Source organism: Sciurus vulgaris, assembly GCF_902686455.1.
Source record: "Sciurus vulgaris genome assembly, chromosome: 9".
Classification (NCBI taxonomy): Eukaryota; Metazoa; Chordata; class Mammalia; order Rodentia; family Sciuridae; genus Sciurus; species Sciurus vulgaris.
In genome coordinates, this window is record NC_136469.1 from 83,904,509 (window position 1) to 83,925,278 (window position 20,770).

The 20,770-nt window shown below is 39.2% G+C and overlaps 1 protein-coding gene across 1 annotated transcript in view; it reads left to right on the forward strand.

Annotated features, from left to right (window-relative positions):
• SCARB2 (scavenger receptor class B member 2) overlaps nucleotides 1-20,770 on the forward strand; it is a 59,473-nt gene that overhangs the window by 22,382 nt on the left and 16,321 nt on the right. The window contains exons 2-5 of the mRNA XM_079152738.1: nucleotides 24-181; nucleotides 12,784-12,931; nucleotides 14,208-14,396; nucleotides 14,696-14,787. Of these exons, the coding sequence (XP_079008864.1) occupies nucleotides 24-181; nucleotides 12,784-12,931; nucleotides 14,208-14,396; nucleotides 14,696-14,787 (587 nt within the window). The remainder of the gene's footprint in view (nucleotides 1-23; nucleotides 182-12,783; nucleotides 12,932-14,207; nucleotides 14,397-14,695; nucleotides 14,788-20,770) is intronic.

Below are 20,770 nucleotides of genomic sequence, written 5' to 3' on the forward strand. Positions count from 1 at the left end.
CTCCTTTTGGTTTTCTTTCCTAGAATATGGTGTTAAGGAATGGTACTGAGATCTTTGACTCCTGGGAGAAGCCCCCTCTGCCTGTGTATACCCAGTTCTATTTCTTCAATGTCACCAATCCAGAGGAGATCCTCAGAGGAGAGACCCCTCGGTTAGAAGAGGTGGGGCCATATACCTACAGGTAAGTTCTGACCACCAGCCTACTTGCCATGCTGGAAATATGGAACCACCTCATCGTGCCTAGTCCTCATTGCCTCTGCCAGAATTACCCCATGAGCCACATGGGGAGCACAAGTGTTGGCTCCATTCTGTCTGAAACACTGCTGATTCATGTACCTCAACAGAAAATGACTGTGGGGACTGCCCAAGTCCTAGTGCACTTTGTTTGCCATGAAAAGCTACCTCTGACCATTTTAAGGTCACCCCTTGGTACTTTTTAGTGAGTTTTAGGATCTTCCCCACCATATTCCTTTCCCACATACCTTTTAAAATCAGTTTCCAGAATTCACCATTGGTCTAAGGTACCTTTCTGTTTCTTATCTACCCCTTTCCCCAACCCATCCTGGGTATGAGAGATAACCGAGTGGCAGGGTTGGTTAGAGTCTTTGGCAGTAACCACCAGTTCCAAACAGTGGCGAGATGGGAGAATTGCTTTAATTATTTTTAAAAAGATGAGCGGAGGAAGATGCTCGGGGATCTTATAATCAGAGCTTTTTCCCTGTTGCAGTCGCCCTCTTCCTCCTATTACAGTAGCTCCTTCTTCCCTCTGTAGTCATCTTTCCAGTAAAGTCTCTCCTTGCCAAGTTAAAAATTCATAGATTGATAGAGGAAGCAGAGAGTAAGTTCTTCCTTTTTCAGGACTGCTAAATGGTCAAAATGCCTGTAATCTGTCATAATTGATCACTCAGTGTTTGATGGATGACTGCTTCATTTGTAATGAATCAATATTTTCCAGAGATAAAAGCCCTGGTCCTGCCTTCAGTGATCACACTCTACCTTTGGTATCAGATGATGATCTGTTTCTAATGCACCTCCGCACTTTACAGACTCACTGTGTTTCAGTTTCCTTATTTGTAAAGTAGGGAGAAAAATAAAACCCCCAAGTAGGATTATTTGAAGAGCAAATGATTCAGTAAGTCAGTATTTATAAAATTCTCAAACCAATGCTTAACACACAGTTAGTGATAGCAAGTGTTTGCTATTATTATTAATCTTAATGAATTTATTTAGTCTGCATAATTCAACATCCAGAATGGAAAAGATGAACCCAGTTGTTATATAAAGGAATTTTAAGAAAACTCTTGGGTCCTTATTTTTATTATTTATTGAGAGACAAGGTCTCACTCTGTTACCCAGACTGACCTCAAACTCCTGGGCTCAAGTGATTCTCCTGCCTCAGCCTCCAAAATAGCCAGGACTACAGGTGTGTGCTACAGTGCCTGGTGTGGTCCTCATTTTTTAAAGCACTTTTATGCCTAAAGAAAATACAACAACTAAAGAAACCCTGTGCTGTGGTAGAGCAGTTCTCTGTCTGAGACTCTCCTGCAGGCAACACCTGAATATAAGGATTAGGATCCAAGTATGCTGTGAGGTGGTAGTGTGGTTGTTTTAACTAAATTCCTTAGGGTGGGGGGAGACTGCCTCCTCAGGAACAAACCTCCCCTGAAAACTGAAAAAAGAACCCCAACACATGACTTCCCCTCTGGGTCTCCTGTCCTGTTCCTGTGGTCATTATCCTTGATTCCTGAGACAAAAGACATGACTGTAAGCTGGGTGCTGTTATGAGCCTGTCCTCCCAGCTAGTCAAGAGGGTGAGGCAAGAGGATTGCCTGGTGCAGGAGTTGGAGGCTAGCCCGGACCTCATCTCCAAAATTGAAAACAAAATAAAACAAGACAAAACACCAAGAGGAAGAAGACATGGATTCTAATCAACTGAAAGCAAACTCAATATTCTGCTGAAATGTCTCCTGGTTGTTGTGGTTGTTGTATCTGGGCACAGGTATCCTCTGTTAGATGTGGTTTTAGGAATAAATCCTGGAAGTAAAACATTGTTCAACTGTAAACATATCCCTCCATGTTCCCATTTAATAGGGACCTTGACTAATTACTCTTGGGGAAAGCTCAGGAACATTTTTTCAGGGGTTCTTACATAGGTTATATGCAAATGCTACACCTGGGATTCCTGGATCCCTAAGGGGTCTCTGGATAAATTTTGAGGTGGTCTGTGACTTTAATGGGCAATTCTCTTCTGGCTTGTCCCATGTAGCACTTCTTTCAGGTATAAAAGGGTACAACAAACCACTGTAGTGTTGGCAGTCCCTGAGGCCCTACTACTGCAGGCACAAACATTGTATCTCACTGAAGCTGTTTGAAATATTATTGATGTTCTTAAATTCTTTAAAATTATGATATCATCCAACCTGCTACTACTTCTTACTTACAGTGTTGATAAAGGGGCATATACATATTGCTTCTTAAATAACAGATTTTTTAAATGATAACTATTTCAGGAAATAGTAGGCCTTCTGTATCTTTGGGTTCTGAGTTTATTCATCTGTCTGTCTGCATAGTTACTGTCATTGAAAATATTTGGGAAAATGTTACATTGTTGCTGGTATGATGATATAGTTAGGGCTATGGTATTGCTTCTATACTGAACAGGTATATGTATTTTTCTTGTTATTATTTCTTGAACTATAAAACAATATGCAACTATTTACACAGCATTTACATTGTACTAGGCGTTATAAGTATTCTAGAGATAATTTAAAGTGTAAGGGAGGATGTGCATAGGTTATTTGCAAATACTACACCATTTTATCTAAGGGACTTGAGCATCTGGAGATGTGCATGTGGGGGTAGGGAGCTAGAACTGACCCCCTGACCAAGGGATGACTAAAATTGTTTCCTTGGTAATCCTGGGTATTTTATTTTCTGTATTTTAAAATGTTGATCTGAGAAATGGTCCTGAGGGTCTCATCATAGATGGCCTATGGAGCTCATGGCACAAAGAAGGTTTGGAATTTCTGAAAGCAGATCCAGTAGAATGGAAGGAAGGATTGATTCCTCCTTGACTGTCTAATTTTTTCTCCATGAGCTTTCCTGTCTCTGGTCCTAATCCCTGCTTTCATTTCTTCTCCACTCTTGCCAGAGTGACTTTACAAAAGGGGTTCAGCATGTCTGATACTTCCTCCTCTTCCCTGCTAAATGCCCTAGTGTGATTGATGTCCAAGGTCTTAGAGACTTGACTCCTTCTGTTTATCTAACCTCTTTTTAATTTTTTTTTTTTTTTTGGTACTTGTATTTGTCAGTTTTCCATTATTATAACACACACTTGAGATAATCAACTTATAAAGGGAAAAGTTTAATTTTGGCTCACAGTTTTGGAGATTTCAGTCCATGATCCGTTGACTTTGTTGCTTTTGGGTCTGTGGCAAGGCAGCCCATCACGGCAGAATTGCATGGACCACTCATCTCATTGCTTGGAAAAAAAAAAAGGTGGGGGGAAAAATTTGGAGTCTGGCCCTCCCCTTCAAGGGCACTCTGCTAGTGACCTGAAGACCTCCCTCCAGATCCCACCTCTTAAAGGTGCCATGACCTCACAATAGAGCCACTCTGGGAAACTAACCTTTAACATGTGGGCCTTTGGGGAACACTTATCCAAACCATAGCAGCACTTCTTCTTTCTTTTCTTTTTCTTTCTTTCTTTCTTTTTTTTTTTTTTTTTGGTGCTGGGAATCAAACCTAGGGCCTTATAAACGCGGTAGGCCAGCACTCTACCACTGAGCTTTATCTGCAACCCCTGTAGCACTCTTAACCTAGAATTTTATATTCTGAGTTTTCCAATAGAAATTTAACATGAGTCACACAGGACATTTAGATTTTTTCTAATAGACACATTTTAAAAAGTTAAAAAATATAAAAACCCAGCCAGGTGTGGTGGTGCACCCCCATAATTCCTGTAGCTGGAGAGGCTAAAGCAGAAGGATCACAAGTTCAAAGCCAACTTCAGCAACTTAGCAAGACCCTGTCTCAAAATTTAAAAAGGCTGGGATGTGGCTCAGTGGTTAAGTACCGCTGGACTCAATCCCTGGCACACACACAAAAAAAAGTTTAAAAACCAGGCAAGTATAATTTTAATATTTTATATAAATAATTCAAAAAGATCAAAAATACTATCATTTCAATGTTATCAATATTCAGAATTATTAATGAAATATTTTACACTCTTTTTTCATACTAAGGCCTTGAAATACCATGTGCCTTTCACATTTATAGCATGTTTCATTTCCTTCTAGTTACATTTTGAGCATGCAGTACTATATGCCACCAGTGGCTGCCATGTTGGACTCTCAATTCTCCAATTACTTATAAGCCACCCAAAACACTACCATGAGTCACTTGCCTCTGTCAAAGAGTGAATCCACCAACATTTCTACCTAGCTCAAATCTGCCTCCTCCTGGAACTTGTCCCTGGTATGTGTGTCTATTACAACAGTAACTAAAGGCATCTTAATAATTGGATTACATATCTGTCTTTCTTTCCAAAGTACTGGAAGCTTCATGGAGAGCAGGGACCGAGTCCTTTCATCTCTGAACATCCAGTGTCTAAAGAATATGTGTGGAAAAAATGAATGAAATATTCTTAACTGTGGTTTAAATTCATAGAAACAAGAGGAGAAATTGTTTTAAAACAAAGGACAGGAGTAGCTTAGCTGGAACCACAAGACTTAGGCAGGAAAACTCAAAAATAGGGTCAAGAAGGAGGGACCAGGTCCTGAAAAAGAGTGGCTTTGTTAGGAATATGCACAAGCACAGAGTAAACTGTTGAGAACTTCTAACTAGATTAAAATGGGTTGTGAGATCTGGCATTTATAAAAAAGCATGGCTTTTCAGGCCTCTCTACAGGGCCTGTTGGTCTCTATATTTGCTTTTGGTAGTCATTCTGTGGATCTCATTTCTGTCACTTGAGACTGTTGTTTTCTGTACAGGATAGGCTGAGCATTCAGTAGCTCCTGCCCTGGTGTTTGGTAGTTCCATGGGTTCCCTCCCACCTTAGTCAGCTGACTGTGTCCACTGTGCCAAGGGACCTGGGGCAAAGGAAGGGGAGGGCGTGGGGCTGCTGGTGATGGGAAATCTCTGAGGTGGGGTAAGGCTGTGCTATGCCTGACTCACCTGCCCCACCATGACAGCTGGCACATTTCCCCCAACATTGACACCTTGGGCTAGTTCAGACTATGTCTGCTCTTGGGTAAAGATGACAGCAGTTCCATGTGTTGATAAAAACCCGTCCATCTGGTGTAAGGAATGTAGTGTCTTACTTGTGTTTTCGTAAAGCTGTGGATCAACACTACTTTGCTTCATGAATCTTTTACTAAAATTTGTATCAGATTTATGGTATCCCATGACTTTGCAACCACTTTGAGATTTTTAAATTTATTTTTCTAGGCATCTTTTTCTATTTTTCCTACTACTTAACATTTCAAAAATTAAAAAGATAATTGTCTGAGTCCTTTTCAGCTAATTCCATGTTTCTTAGATGTATTTGTTAAAATGTTCCATTATATGATGTTGGGTTTCTTAGTTACACTGTCCATTTTGTTCATTTCTTTTTTAGGCTTGATAGTAAGAAAAAAAGGTATGTGCCAGGTGTGGTGGTACACACCTGTAACCCCAGCTACTCAGGAGGCTGAGTCAGGAGGATTGAAAGTTTGGGGCCAGCCTGGGCAATGTAGTGAGAGCTTGTTTCAGAATAAAATTAAAGGACTGGGAATGTAGTGGTAGAGTGCTTGCCTAGCATTCACAAAACCCTGGATTCAAAATCCAATACTAAAAAAAGAAGAAGAAAAGAAAAGAAGATGTGAGGGATATAAAGTGGGCTTTTAAAAAATTGTTCATTGACTATGAAGTAGTACTGGATTATGAAATAGTAATCAAAATATATAATAGGATATATAGTATCATATTTAAAAGGATAAGCTATATTTTATATTATAAAAATTATATTATGCATATACATTTATATGTATGTGTATACATGTATTATATGTACATAGATAGTAATCACTAAACATATACTTGAAACTGCAATAAAGTAAAAGAGCAAAATCTACTATCCAAGGTTTCACTGTCTCAGAGATAACAGTGTTAATATTTTGGTGGATGTCCTCTCCGCCATTTTTCCAGGGTAAGTTTAACTTTTAGATGGTCCTCATACTATAAATATTATATGCATGTGCAAATACATAATAGATATTATATATAAGTAAATTATATAATATAATATATATTATATAAGTAAGTATATATAGGTATTTTCCCATCTCATATATATATATAAACACACACACACACACATATATATATATACTTATATATATATATACAGGCATTTTTCCATGTTATATCATGATCTTTATAAATGTTGATTATGATAATATTTAATAGTGTGAATATATTACTACTACACTTTCTTCTATGATTCCTTTCTTCTTGAACATACAGATCCAGTTCTTGTATCATAATGGAATATTATTGAAAATAAAAAAGGAGGAAATCCTATCATTTGGGCAACAACATAACTGGAGGATGTTAAAGGTGCCATGATCTCGCAATAGAGCCACTCTGGGGCTCTAACGTGTGGCTCTAGCCTTTAATGCGTGGGCTTTAACACGTGAAATAAGTCAAGCACAGAAAGACAAGCACGATCTCATGTATATGTGGAATCTAAAACGTTGATCCCCTAGAAGCAGAGAGTAGAATAGAGCCCGGGGTGGGAGGTTGAGGAGAGGGGGACAGTGAGTTCAAGGGACAGGAGGAAGGACTTCTAATATTCTAATAGCACACAGTAAGACAACAATTGAGTATTTCCAAATAGCTAGTAGGAAAATTTGGAATGTTACCAGAACAAAGGAAGGATAACTGCTTCCTAAATTGGGCCATAGAAATGCCAGTTACCCTAATCTGATCGTCACACATTTCACAGTGTGTTGAACTACACTGTGCCTCAAAAATATGGACAATTATTATGTGTCAGTTAAAGGAAAAAAAGCCCTACTCCCATCAAAGGTTTGATATTCAAGTCTATTTTATTGTAATTCTGGTGTTTTTTGCATGTAATTTTTTTAAGGATCAAATTATCTTCCTTGCCATTTAGCAAAGGTAGGAACTTTGTTCAAACTTTAAAATTGTGTGCTCCTATTTCTTGGATCCTTAATCTGTCAGCTAAAGCACAAAAAATTTTTTACATGCAAAGAAAGGATAAAATATTTAAAATTCCATGATTGTTTCCAAGGAGAGTGCCTGCCCTTCTTTTAAGCTGACTCACTCTTCCATGATAGTATCTTTTAGATTAGTAGCAAAAAAAAAAAAAAAAAAAAAAGGAACAAAAGTGGCTTTGGATGAAATAGTAATTTTTTTAAAATCCTTAAACTTAAAACTAAGAAAAATAGAAAATGATCCCCAACAGGTGCAGAAGGTGTAGTGACCAGGTCCCTATAAGATTATTTATTTATTTATTTATTTTAGTGCTGGAGATTGAACCCAGGGGCTCTTTACTACTGAGCCACATCCTCAGTCCTTTTTATTTTTTATTTTGAGAAAGGGTCAATCTAAGTTGCTTAAGGCTGGCCTCAAACTTGCAATCTTCCCACCTCAGCCTCCCGAGTCACTGGTGAAACAGGTGTGTGTCACTGTGCTGGATGTCTGTTTTAAATGCATGTGGTGGCACTAGAGTCACCTGCACAAGCCATGTGAGTCATGGTGGGTGTTTGGGGACAGGAATACTTAAGCAGTGAAGTTGTTTCTTGTATGCCTTCAACAAATATGACCTAAGACCTCTCCTGACCCCTCTTTATGCTGCTTTTCCTCAGTTACTGAAAGAAACCCAAACATTTCTCCTCAAAATATGAAGAATTATTGAACTAAAGAAAGTTAAGATGTAGGGGAATGACAGGGATGTCTCTCTCTTTGACTAAAAGCATAACAGATTTATAAAGACAAAAAGTCTCTCCTCCTTTCACCCCTTTTCCCACCTAAAAACAAGATGTAAATTCTCCTTTACAAATTTTTATCAACTCAGAGACAGTCCCAGAAGGAATCTATGTGTAAACTTTACCCCATTAGTCATTTCCTTTATGTCTTCCTTCTGGGTTAGTTTTTCATTACTGTAACAAAATACCTGAGATAATCAACTTAAAGAGGAAAGGTTTATTTTGGCTCACAGTGTTGGAAGCTTCAGTCCATGGTTGGTTGATACTGTTACTTTTGGTGAAGCAGCACAACAGTAAATGGCAGAGCCAGCTGCTCACCACAAGCAAAGAGATACAGGAAGGTATCTCAGGATCCCAATATCCCCTTTAAGGGAACACCCTTGATGACCTAACTTCCTCCCACTAGGCCCCACCTCTTACAGGTTCCACCACCTCCCAATAGCACCATGGGCTGTGGGTCCATGGGTCTTTGGGGGACATTCCAAATTCTATCTATAGCACCTCCCCACAGTTTTCATACCTTTAGAAATCTGCAACTGCATCCTTTTGTCTTGCTATTTCTCTAAATTTTATTGTTCTTTGTTAAAGACATATATAAGCCAGATCCTAAGCTGCCACTTTGAATTACTTTTGAACTAAGGATTCTGTAGTAGGAAAAGTTCTGTTTTATCCACACTAAGTGTCCTGTTTGAGCTGTAGTTTTTCAGGACTTCATCAGTTGACCAGGTAGGGTCAAATCTAAGTATGGTGGGACACGCACACCTACAATTCCAGCTAGAGTGGAGGCTGAGGCAAGAGGATCCATAGGATTGAGACCAGCCTTATGTGAGCCTGTCTCAAAATTTTTTTAAACAAAAGAAGGGTTTGGTTGGGGATGTAACTTGGTGGTAGAGCACTCCTGGGTTCAATCCCCAGTACCAGAAAAAAAAAAAAAATAACAAAAGAAAGAAAAAGAAAAGAAAAGGAAGGAAGTATGGGGGGGTACCTTAGCACTTGCCTTTGGCCTGCTTCCTTCTGAGACTTGGAAACTCATTTCCATGTACTGTGTTTTTTCAGACCAGCCTTGCCCTCACCTGCTGCTGCTCTTTCACATCATCTCAGTCGTGTCATCCTCCTCCCTGCCACAGCTTTCCCCTGTGCAGTCAGGAAGTGTGTCCCGTGCTATCATTCTGTGCTGCCTGCCTAGCTGTCCCTCTGCCTCTGTCTGGAAGGCATCCTCCACCTCCCACCTAGGGGCAGCCTACCCCTTCCAGGACCAACCAGAGGTGTATGAGGATGCTCCCTCGGGACTCACATTCCCAGTTGCCACCCTCCCCATGTGTCCCCTAGCTCCTTGTGGTCATCCAGAGGAGCACTTACCACAGGAAGGTGGTGTTTCAATGGCGGTCTCCCTGCCCTATTGTGGGTTAAGGACAAGAACCAGGACTCATCCTGTCTCTCAGGAGCTGAGCACAAGCCCTGGCACATGGTATTAGCAACTAATGCTTCTAGGCGTTTAGTATGTGTCATCTGTATCCTCACTAGATTGTTGATTTCTGTGGATTGAATTCTCAATAACAACCTTACAAGATAGATATGTTACTATCTCTGGTTTACAGATGAGGAAACAGGCACAGAAGCAATGAGCAACTTCTTGGTCCCAGAGCAAGTATTGATGATGCTAGCTAAACCTAGCAGTCAGATCTCAACCTACCCTTCTCTCAGTCACTTCCTACAGTAAACTCTCAGCAGAGGATTAGGTGAACGAAGGAACCAAAATGACTAAAAGTTATATGAGAGTATTGCAGACATCCAATTTATCCAGTATCCTAGAGGATTAGATGCACAGAGGTTAATTCTTCAGCTAATTAAAATTATTCATTTTTGGTTTCCATCCCTTATCTCAGACTATTGTTCCTAAAATTATTTCTAAAATCTATTACGTTTTCCTGCCTGATTCAATAGTTCATGGATCAGCATCCAAACATTTCTTTTTCTTTCTTCTTTTCTTTTCTTTTTTTTAGTACAAGGGATTGAACCCAGGACCTACAAGGGATTGAACCCAGGACCTGGCACATGCTAGGCATACATTCTATCGCTGAGTTGCAACCCAGCCCCTTTTTCTTTCTTTTTAAAAATTTTATTTTGAGGCTGGGTCTCACTAAGTTGTCCAAACCTTGATCTTCCAGGGTAAGCAAAAAAGAAAACATTTTAAAAGTCATCTCCAGTCAGTAAATATAAATAAACATAAATGAAGCAGACTCTAGGTTTGGGGTTATCCAGGCTTCTAGGTTCATGACCTAGGGCCTGGGTCAAGAAAAAAATAAGCCTTATTTAGCAAGGTCATTGATTTTTGACATTAGTTTTCTAACTTGGCAAAGTTGACACCTGGACCTATTCTGAGATCTAGCTCTTGGCTCCCCAGCCTGGCATTAACTCTGGTGTCACTTTTTCTACTGCTAGTTCCTTAGCAGTGAGCTCAGTTACTGTGCAGTGCTAAGTTCGAATTAGGAACAGCTACCTGTGCAGAAGGTTTCCTTGCTGCAGGGAGATTCTGGGCATGCCAGGTGAATGTGGACAAATGAGTCCCCTCTGTGGGCATCAGCCACAGCTGAGCAGGGGTTTAGCTTTGAAATGTCCTCTCCTCCTCCATCTTCTAACAAACCACTTTGTTTTTGTTTTTCCTGGTCCAATCCTTAATTTTATTTATTTTTCCATATTTTTTATTGGTGCATTATAGTTGTATAAAGTGGTGGGATTCCTTGTAATGTATGCACACAATAGAAAAGAATAATTTGACCATTCACTCCCCAGTATTTCCCCTTTCCCTCCCCCTGCTTCCTTCCTTTACTCTACTGATCACCCTTTGATTTTCAAAGGACACCCCCCCACCCCTGCCCCCACCAACATCTTTCTTTTTCTGTTTCCTCTCTGGTTTCCATATATGAGAGAAAACATGTAACTCTTGACCTGAATTTGGCTTATGCCAGTTAACAATGGTCTCAAGTTCCATTCATTTTCTTGTAAATGACATAATTTTATTCTTCTTTATGACTGAATAAAACTTCATGTATATATAAAACATATTTTCTGTATCCATTCATCTGTTGATGGATACCTACACTGGTCCCATAGCCTGGCTATGGTGACCTGTACTGCTATAAACTTGCATATGCATATCACTATAGTATGCTGATTTTAATTCTTTAGGATAAATACCAAGGAGTGGCATAGCTGGGTCATATGGTGGTTCCATGCCTTGTCTTTTGAGGAACCTTTATACTGATTTTCATATTGGTTGTACTAATTTACAATACCACCCAAAGTGTGAAAGTATTCCTTTTCTCCACATCCTCTCCAGAATTTATTGTTTATATTCTTGATGACTGCCATTCTGACAGGAGTGAGATGAAATCTCAATGTTGTTGATCTTCATTTCCCTAATTGCTAATAATGTGGAACATTTTTTTATGTTTTTTTTTTTTTTGACCATTTGTTTTCTTCTTTTGAGTGTCTGTTTTAATTCTTTTGTCCATTTATTAATAGGTTTATTTGTATTTTTGGCATTTTTTGAGTTCTTTATATATTATGGGCATATATATATATAGATGCACATACATATGCATATATATATTTGCTCAACACAGTAATTGTACATATTGATGGGGTACAGTGTGACATTTCAATATGTGTATTACATGTGGAATGTGGGATGATACAATCAGGGCAAGTAACATATCATCTCATTTATTATTTATGTTAGGAACATTGAAAATTCTTTCTACTAGCTATTTTGAACTATTCAGTTATTGGTATCAACTAGTTACCCTACTGTGCTCCACCAAACACTTGATAAGAGATTTCCTAATACCTCATTTGGGGGAACTAACTTGAACCAAATTGAACTATGCATCACAAACAAGAATGAACTCTTTTAACTTACTAAACCTTGGGAAAAAAAAATTTTTTTATCCCCAGTAGTGAGGTTTGAACCCAGGGCCTTGCACATGACAGGCAAGTGCTGTATCACTTAGCTACATCCATAGCCCTTTTTATTTCGAGATACAATCTTGTTAAGTTGCCCAGGCTGACCTCAACGTTTCAATACTCCTGCCTCAGCCCTCTGAATAGTGGTACTACAGGTATGCGCCACCACACCCAGTAAAACAATTTCTTAAATGAATTTTCAACTGAAATAAGAAGGCATTTGTAAATAAATTGAAATTCAAACTGAATCTATAAACTAAAGTGAAAATGTTGACAATATTTCAGGACCAAACTATATCCAAGGAAAAGAGTTTGTTGATTCCTTCAATTCTCTGATCAAGATGTCCTTATACAGTAGTGCACACCTGTAATCCCAGTGGCTCGGGAGACTGAGGCTGGAGGATCACGAGTTCAAAGCTAGCCTCAGGAAAAGTGAGACACTATGCAACTCAGTGAGACTTGTCTCTAAATATAATGCAAAAAAGGTCTGGGGATGTGGTTTGGTGGTCGAGTGCCCCTGAGTTCAATTCCTGGTTACCGCACCCACCCCACCCTCCAGAGAAAAGATGGCCCTTGACTGCTATACTTTTCCAATCATGGGGGTAAAGAATGAAAACAACCTTTTTTGAGAAAATTATCCTAAGCCTCATTTTCTTCTCACATTTTAGTGTTAATCCCAAGGTTTTAAGGGTTTCCAGATACAGTCTCTCTAATTAATTATTATGTCAGAAATATCGTATTGAAAATATAACTTTGATGCTAAAAAAAAGAAAAGTCTTGCTTATGAAAATGTTATCTATTTTCAAATAAAATCTTTTTCTTTTAGGGAACTCAGAAACAAGGCAAATGTTCAATTTGGAGATAATGGAACAACAATATCTGCCGTTAGCAACAAGGCATATGTTTTTGAACGGAACCAATCTGTTGGAGACCCTAAAGTTGACTTAATTAGAACACTGAATATTCCTGTATTGGTAAGTGAGAGGTTTTATATCATTGTGGATTATAGAAGAAATATAAAGATAAGCCTGTTATGGTTTTGGTTTTACACTTAGGAGCTATTGTTACGTTTAATATATATATAAAATAAATATATACAAAATGTAAAAAAACGTATCTTCCCTTCTCTTCTTTAAAGTCATCTTAGACTTTTTTCCTGAGGTCTATTAAACCAGGTCTTTTCAAATGATAGTAAAAATACAAATTTTAGGATTTATTTTTACAGTTTCTTCTTGTGTGCTCAGCGTGAGCACTTGTGAGATAAATAAGGATTTTTGGGGGGTAGCTGGTAATTTAAAACATACTTATTGGTCCCCTTTTTTTTGTCTCAGAAATTCTAGCAATAGAATTTGCATACCACTTCTTAGTTCAGATTTCTATCTTAGTTCAGATTTCAAATTCTCAAAAAAAATTTTTTCTCCGTTTTTCAAATTGCAGAGACTGGGCTACTGATTTGAACCTACTGGGTAATGGCAATTCCATCTTTTAATAACACCTATACCTATACTATACTGAGACCCAGGAAACTTTTTTTTTGGTGTGTGTTGGAGTGGGTACCAGGGACTGAACCCAGGGGTGTTTAACCACTAAGCCACATCCCCAACCCTTTTTACATTTTTGAATTTTTTTTTTTTTTTTTTTTTTTTTTTTTAATTTTAATTTTGAGACAGGGTCTTTGCTAAGTTGCTGAGGCTGGCTTTGAACTTACAATCCTCCTGCCTCAGCCTTCCCTGCCACCTGGACCACGAAACTTTCAGATTCACGTACACCCACCTCTTCTGAGGCTCCCACCCCGCTAACTTCTAGGTGACAGCCCCTTACATATCCAGTTAACTTGTTGGACCTAGAACCTAAGAGAATATGGATCCCAGATCCTGCCTTGCTCTGCCACCTAGTGATTACCATTTATGAGGGTCCAACCCCCAGCACCGCCCAGAAGGAACCGTAGCGCCACCGTGTGGCCAAAAATGCCATGTAGTCACAAGAACTTTTCCTTTGCGAGGTTGGGATAACAGCCTACAAATGGGGATACTAAGCTCACATTTACAAAACGTAATATGAGAAAGAATAATAAGCTGAAGGGTCTTATTATTCCACACGGAACCGGAGAGGAGCTCAGGAACTGATTTTCAGCTATTTAACCTCAACATCGAAGTTTCCAGCCCCTCTTGCTGAGGGATAGTAGAAGAGTGTGGGGTGGGGGTGTTTTGGAGCGGACACTCTGATCTTTAAGTTGCCTTTGTCCCCTAGACTGTCATAGAATGGGCCCAGGTCAACTTCGTCAAGATGATCATCGAAGCCATGTTGAAAGCCTATCAGCAGAAGCTCTTTGTGACTCACACGGTTGATGAATTGCTCTGGGGCTACAAAGATGAGATCTTGTCCCTCATCCATGCCTTCAGACCCGACGTCTCCCCATATTTTGGCCTGTTTTATGAGGTATGTTGAGTTTTCTTCAAAACTTCTTTGTTCAGCTGATGGTGATGCCTCAGCCTCCTGAGCAACTGGGATTATAGGCACGTGCCACTGAACCTGGCCTTTCCCATGCACATTCTTGAGGGTGCTCTCCTTTAGTTAAAGTTAACTAATTGAAGGTATTTATTCCATCCATGAAATACTGTCACAGCAGCACATCTAGACTTGTGTTTAATCAGACAATTGGTCCGCCTATCTTAGACAAGGTGACCTAAAATTAACCACCATAGTGATTTAAAATTATCATATTCATTTATTTTCAGAAAAATGGAACTAATGATGGAGATTATGTTTTCCTAACTGGAGAAGACAATTACCTTAACTTTACAAAGATTGTGGAGTGGAATGGAAAAACGTAAGTCCAATGATTTACCAGTGTAATTATTTTTTTCATTTTTTATTTGAACTAAATATACATTCTTTAAAAATTTTAGCATTTTGGATGAAAATGTATAAATATGTAAATATTCTTGTAATTATTTTGCAAATCAAATAAGTTCTTCAAATTAAATATTAATGATTTGTAGAATTATTGTGGCCAGGCATAAGTTACAAATCAGTGAAAAGTCTCTCGTCCCAGTAGTTACGGAAGGATGTGCAGCAGCCACAGCACAAATATTTTCAAACCAGTGATCGTTTGGGAAAGGAGGGATGATTCTGGTTCTCTTTTTAATTCCATGGTTGTGGATTGTTGATGTATTTTTCTCTAAAGATAAAATATGCTTGAGTTTAGTATTGTAGCATTTAAAAAATGCTATTTATATTTTAATATTTACAATATATCAACAAATTACTTCCAAAAAAAAAAAAAAAAAGCTGAGGCAGCTTATAATAAAGCTACATAGAAAACAAAATAATTTGATTTTTTTAGAGTCAGAAAAATGAGAAAGCTTTTAGGAAGGAGGGTAATTCTTAGAGCCCAAGTCAAGAACTTCCATTCCTGAACATTAAATTTACTTCAGAACTTCAGAACAATCCAGGAAAAAGGGATATACAATGAGTTTTGTGGAAATAGACTGCATACTGACTTTAAGTTCTGAGAAAAATTCATCATGTGTATATTTTGTAAAAGAAACTTTGGGTAACAATGAAAAATGTCAATGACAATTTTATGTGTGATATAAACATATATTCACATTACCATATTTCTAATTCACTGGAATAATTTGACAGAAAACTTAGCTAATATCTGTGAGGTGCATTTCTTTGTGTTTCAAAGGTAGATTCCAGGACATCCAGGGAATAAATGGTTAACTTGTCCTGTTAGTGCTTCTTCCATGTAAGTCATCTGGCTGGTTAAAGAACAGGAAAAAAAAAAAAAAAAAAGCATTTCTCTAAGAATTATTAAGGGAAAATGCTGAACAGTATACCTAACATACTACCTCTTTTAAGAAATTAAAATGAAAAAAAAACATGTCTAAACACGAACATGTCAACAAGCACACTGTGCAGAGGGAGAGCTGTCACTTCACAGAGGCGAAAGTGGTCACACTGCTCCTCAGCTAGGGAGCCAAAACGGCATCAACAGTGGCGGGTCATGTGGACACCATGGTGGTAACAGGCACAAAGTGGCACTTTGTCTCTGTGGTCTTCTTCCCAAAAGCTCAACCACAAGAACAACACCAGACTAATCCTAAATGAGGGATTTTTAAAAAATACCTGGCTATTACTGCTCAAAACTGTCAAGGTCATCAAATACTAAGGAACGTGTGATAAAGTATTACAGCACCGAAGAACCCCAGGAAATGTGACCACTCAGTGTCGTGTGGTGTCCTGGATGGATCCTGGAACAAAAATAGGACATCAGGGAAAAACTAAGGAACTGGGAATAAAGTATGGACATCGGTTAATAATAACATATCTATGTTGCTTTATTAGTTGTAGGAAGTGTACCTACAGTGATGTGAGATGCTAGAGATAGGAGAGTGGGTGTGGAATAAGGGGGTCTCTACACAATCTTCACAATTTTTAAACTAGTTTTAATTAACAGTTATATAAAATTTTAAAAGCATATGTATGCATTAACAAACATATTTACACACACATACATGTATTACACACACACCCAAATATATAAGATCCCTGAAAGAATCTGGAAAAAGCCAGGATAAATATTAGCTCTGGTGATGGGGTAGGGGGAGTGCCAGGTGAGCAGGTATTGGGCTGGAAGAGAAAGTTACTTGTGAACAGGATATGGTTGAATATCATTTTATACACAATCTATTTTCCAGTTTTTTAATAGGAGAGCTTAATCTTTGTATATACATGTTGTAATTATAGGTACATTTGTGATATGGTGCTATATTATTTGATATATTGCACTTATTTCTACATTTGCTTCCACACTTAGGTTTTTATGATTTATATTTAACCATGACTTTTCCCAATAACATCTGTTCATTCTCTTTTCTCCTTCCAAACAAGACAATAATTTTACCCAGATCTTCACACCCACACATGCACATCTTCCTTGTGATTCTTGTCTACACCTTGTTTCACTTTCGTATGAAGTTAAATATAAGCTAAAAAACAATCATTATTTTACCAACTTATTTACTAATTTATAAATTAATTTACACTTTTGTTTTCTTCTCATTTCTTCCTCCTGGGTTCACTTTTTTTCTTGCTAAAGATTACCCATTAACATGGTGATTTTTAATCATGGGTCATTTTGTCCCCCAGGAGACATTTGTTGGGGTCTGGATATTTTTTAGTTGTCACAACTGAGGAGTGCAGCTGGCATCTAGTGGATAGTGGCATGGCAGCCCTAAACCCCACCAACACAGAAAAGCCCTACCGCAGAGAATTCCCAAGTCCAGAATATTAATAGGTAGAGAACCCCAGCATTCTTAGCTCTTTCATTCAGGAAGGCTCTGAGGTGGCAAACTCTCTGAGACTTTGCTTATTTAAAATATCATTATTCCACTTTCAGTTTTGAATTATTTTAGCCAAGTACAGAATAACGGGCCAATCCATCAAAACTGTGATGATATTATTCCATTGACTTTTGGCCTTTATCTTTTCCCTTTATCTTTTGCAAAACCATGTCCGGATCTGAATTTATTGTATCTATTTTGTTTGGCCCTTGAGGCATACTTTTAATACAAAATGTCATGTCTTTCTGAAATTTTGGAAAACTTTTAGCAAGTATCTCTTCAATTACTGCTTCTCTGATATTCGCCTTAGTCTCACTTCCTAAACCCCAACCCCTGAATTCCTCTTAAACATTTCTTGAAGCCTCTCATCTTGTTTCTGTATCTTGGTCCTTTAATTTTTAATTTTTCTGAGCTTATATTTGTGTAAATTCCTTAGAACTCTCTTCCAATTCTTCAGTTTTCTCTTTAGCTGTGTACAACCTGGCGATTTATTCCTATACTGACCCCCCCCCCCAAAAAAAAACCCTATTTTTTATATCTAAGATTTCTTCATTTTCCATTTTATTTCTTCCTTATTTCGTACTTTTCTTTTTATTTTTTAAATAATTTTCCCACTATTTTTTAAGGATGCTATTTTTCATTTATCTCTTTGAGGATACTAACCAGCATATATATTTAAGGTATTGACCAGGTTGTTTCATTATTTTAATTTCTTCTAAAGAGAATTCATCTCCTTGTTGATTTTGTTTCTGGTCCTTTGATATAAGTTTCATTCAATTAAAGGAGTCTCGATTTGCAGAATCATCTTAGTTGGGATGTGAGTCTGCTGTCTGTGTACACGTGTTTACTTATCTGTCCTTACCTCTCTCGGTATCAATTTTGTACTTCCTCCCAGTAATACACTCTGGAGCCCACAGTCCAGAACCAGTGTGCACACAGGAGCCTCCCACAGTTTCACTGGGGAAATCAGCAGAAAGCTGGGCTCAGCTTCTGGTTATGAGCGTATGTCTGGGTTTTCTGCTTTCTACAAGTTTAAATTTAAATTCAAACAGCATATACAAGCTGTTTTCTCTGACCTTGTTTGTTTGTTTGTTTTTGCATTGGGAAGGGACCCCAGGACCTTGCACATGCTAGGCAAGCATTCTACCACTGAACCACACACAAGCTCCACCTCCTCTTTTTTTTTTTTTTTTTTTTTTTTTTAATTCAGTAACTCTTTATTGTCCTGCCAGTGAACCCCCAACAAAGGAACCTGTGGAGCAGGGGGAGGAGCAGGCAGCATGCAGCCTTCTGACAACTTGAAGAAACGGGGAACTTTAACCAGGTGGGAGGACACAGCCCACCTTTGCTTCCTAATGGTACTGGCTGCTCTGGTGGGTCACCCATACTTGGACCCAAGGGGTGCCAACACTAGCACTAGGACCAGACCTGGGCTGGGGCTAAGTGTGGTTCACATTGCCAGTTCTACAGGGGACACAATGGACATGTCACCTCCACTCATCTCACCCACCAGACTGCAAACTACAGAGAGAGATGGGCCCGAGTGCTGGGAGGCCCCAGGAGAAGAGGACACCAGGGCATGGGCAGGAGGACACCAGGAGCTGGGCACGCAGGAGCCAGTGCAGCTTCTAGCAGACATCTGAAGGAGAGGCCCATCCAACCCCTATGGCCCGTTCTAGGGGCCAGTGGGACAGCTCCAGGGCACTGAGCTTGTACGGCCTTCTTAGTGTGCCCCATCACAGCTGGGGGTTAGAGCTGCCTCATCTGGTGGGTTGGTCATTGTCTGCACCAGGCATTGGGTTGCAGCAGAAAGCCCAGCAGGCGGTGGCAAGAGTTGTAGCTAAGGCCTTCTGAACTGGGAGACAAAGAAGGGTCCCAAAGGGTGTGGTCACAAGCCCAGGCCAGGGAACAGGGAGCTTCTGTGTAGCCTGTGAAATACAACTGCAGACAGCCCTGCCACATGCTTATCCTTAGCCCTTCTTTTTATTTTATTTTTTATCTTGAGACAGGGTCTTGTTAGGTTACCCAGGCTGGCCTCGAACTTGTTATCCTCCTACTTCAGCCTCCTGAATAGCTGGGTTCTGGATGTGCATCACCACACCAGGCTCTTTGACTTCTTCTTTTCTTTTTTTCTCGGCATTGGGGGCTGAACCCAGTTGTACTCTATCACTGAATTACATCCACAGACCTTTTAAAGACTTTTAAATGTTGAGACAGGGTTTATCTAGGTTGCTCAGACTGGTCTCAAACTTGCAATCCCCTGCTTCAGACTTCCAGAGTCACTGGGATTACAGGAGTGCCAGCGTCCAACTCCTTAACCCCTTCGATCTCTGCCCCTAGGACCCTGATTTCAAACCCATGGTGGACCACTTTTAATCCTTATTAACTTTAGGGCTGAGTTCCAGTGCTTTCTCCTTGCTTCCAAATCTGTAGCCAAGCATCTTTAGCCTTAATTACCACTTGGCATTTATCATCTCTTCCATGTCTAGGGAGATGTTTGGTTTTAGCATGGACTTTCTAGATGTTCTCCTTTCATATTTTATCAACCACAACTTTATTCTCGCTTGGGAAAGGCCCTCAGTTCATGAACTTGGAGTGTCATCTTGAACAGAAATTAGGAGAATTTCTACATATTGCCTGCCCTTTCCTTTCTCTTGTATTTAAGGAAGTTTATTCCTCACAGTTTTGGATGCAAGGAAGTCCGGGATCAAATCACTGACTGACGGGTGTCTGGAGAGGGCTTGGTTCCTCATGGGTGACTTTCTTCTCACTATAACTTCACATGGGAAGGGGCAACAGAGTCACTTGTTTCTCTTTAACAAGGGCACACATGTCATTCATCAGGGCTCTGCTTTTATGACCTAATCACCTCCTAAATGTCCTACCGTCTATTACTATCACCTTGGGGGTTAGGATTTCAACACTTCAATTTGGAGGGGACATAACATTTATTCCATTGCATGAACCAGTAGTTTAGCACACACACACACACACACACACACACACACACACACACACACACAGTGCTGGGATTTGAATCCAGTGGTGCTTTACCACTGAGCTACATCCTCCAACATTTGTTTATTTATTTAGAGACAGGGTCTCACTGAGTTGCTAATGTTGGCCTCAAATATGTGTTCCCCCTGCCTTAGTCTCCCAAATTGCTGAGATTATAAGCATGTACCACCACACCTGACTAAAAACTATTTTTAAAAACATTCTAGGGCTGGATCTGTAGCTCAGTGGTAGAGTGCTAGCCTAGCAAATGTGAGGCACTGGGTTCAATCTACAGCACCACATAAAAATAAATAAATAAAATAAAGATAGTACGTCCACCTACAACTAAAAAAATTTTAAAAATACTATCTCAAATATGCTTTTAGTGAGCATGAAGTCATTTCAATATTTCTTGTGATCCAAGAGACGTCTCTGTTATTTTTGGAAGAGAGTACTATTCAGAAG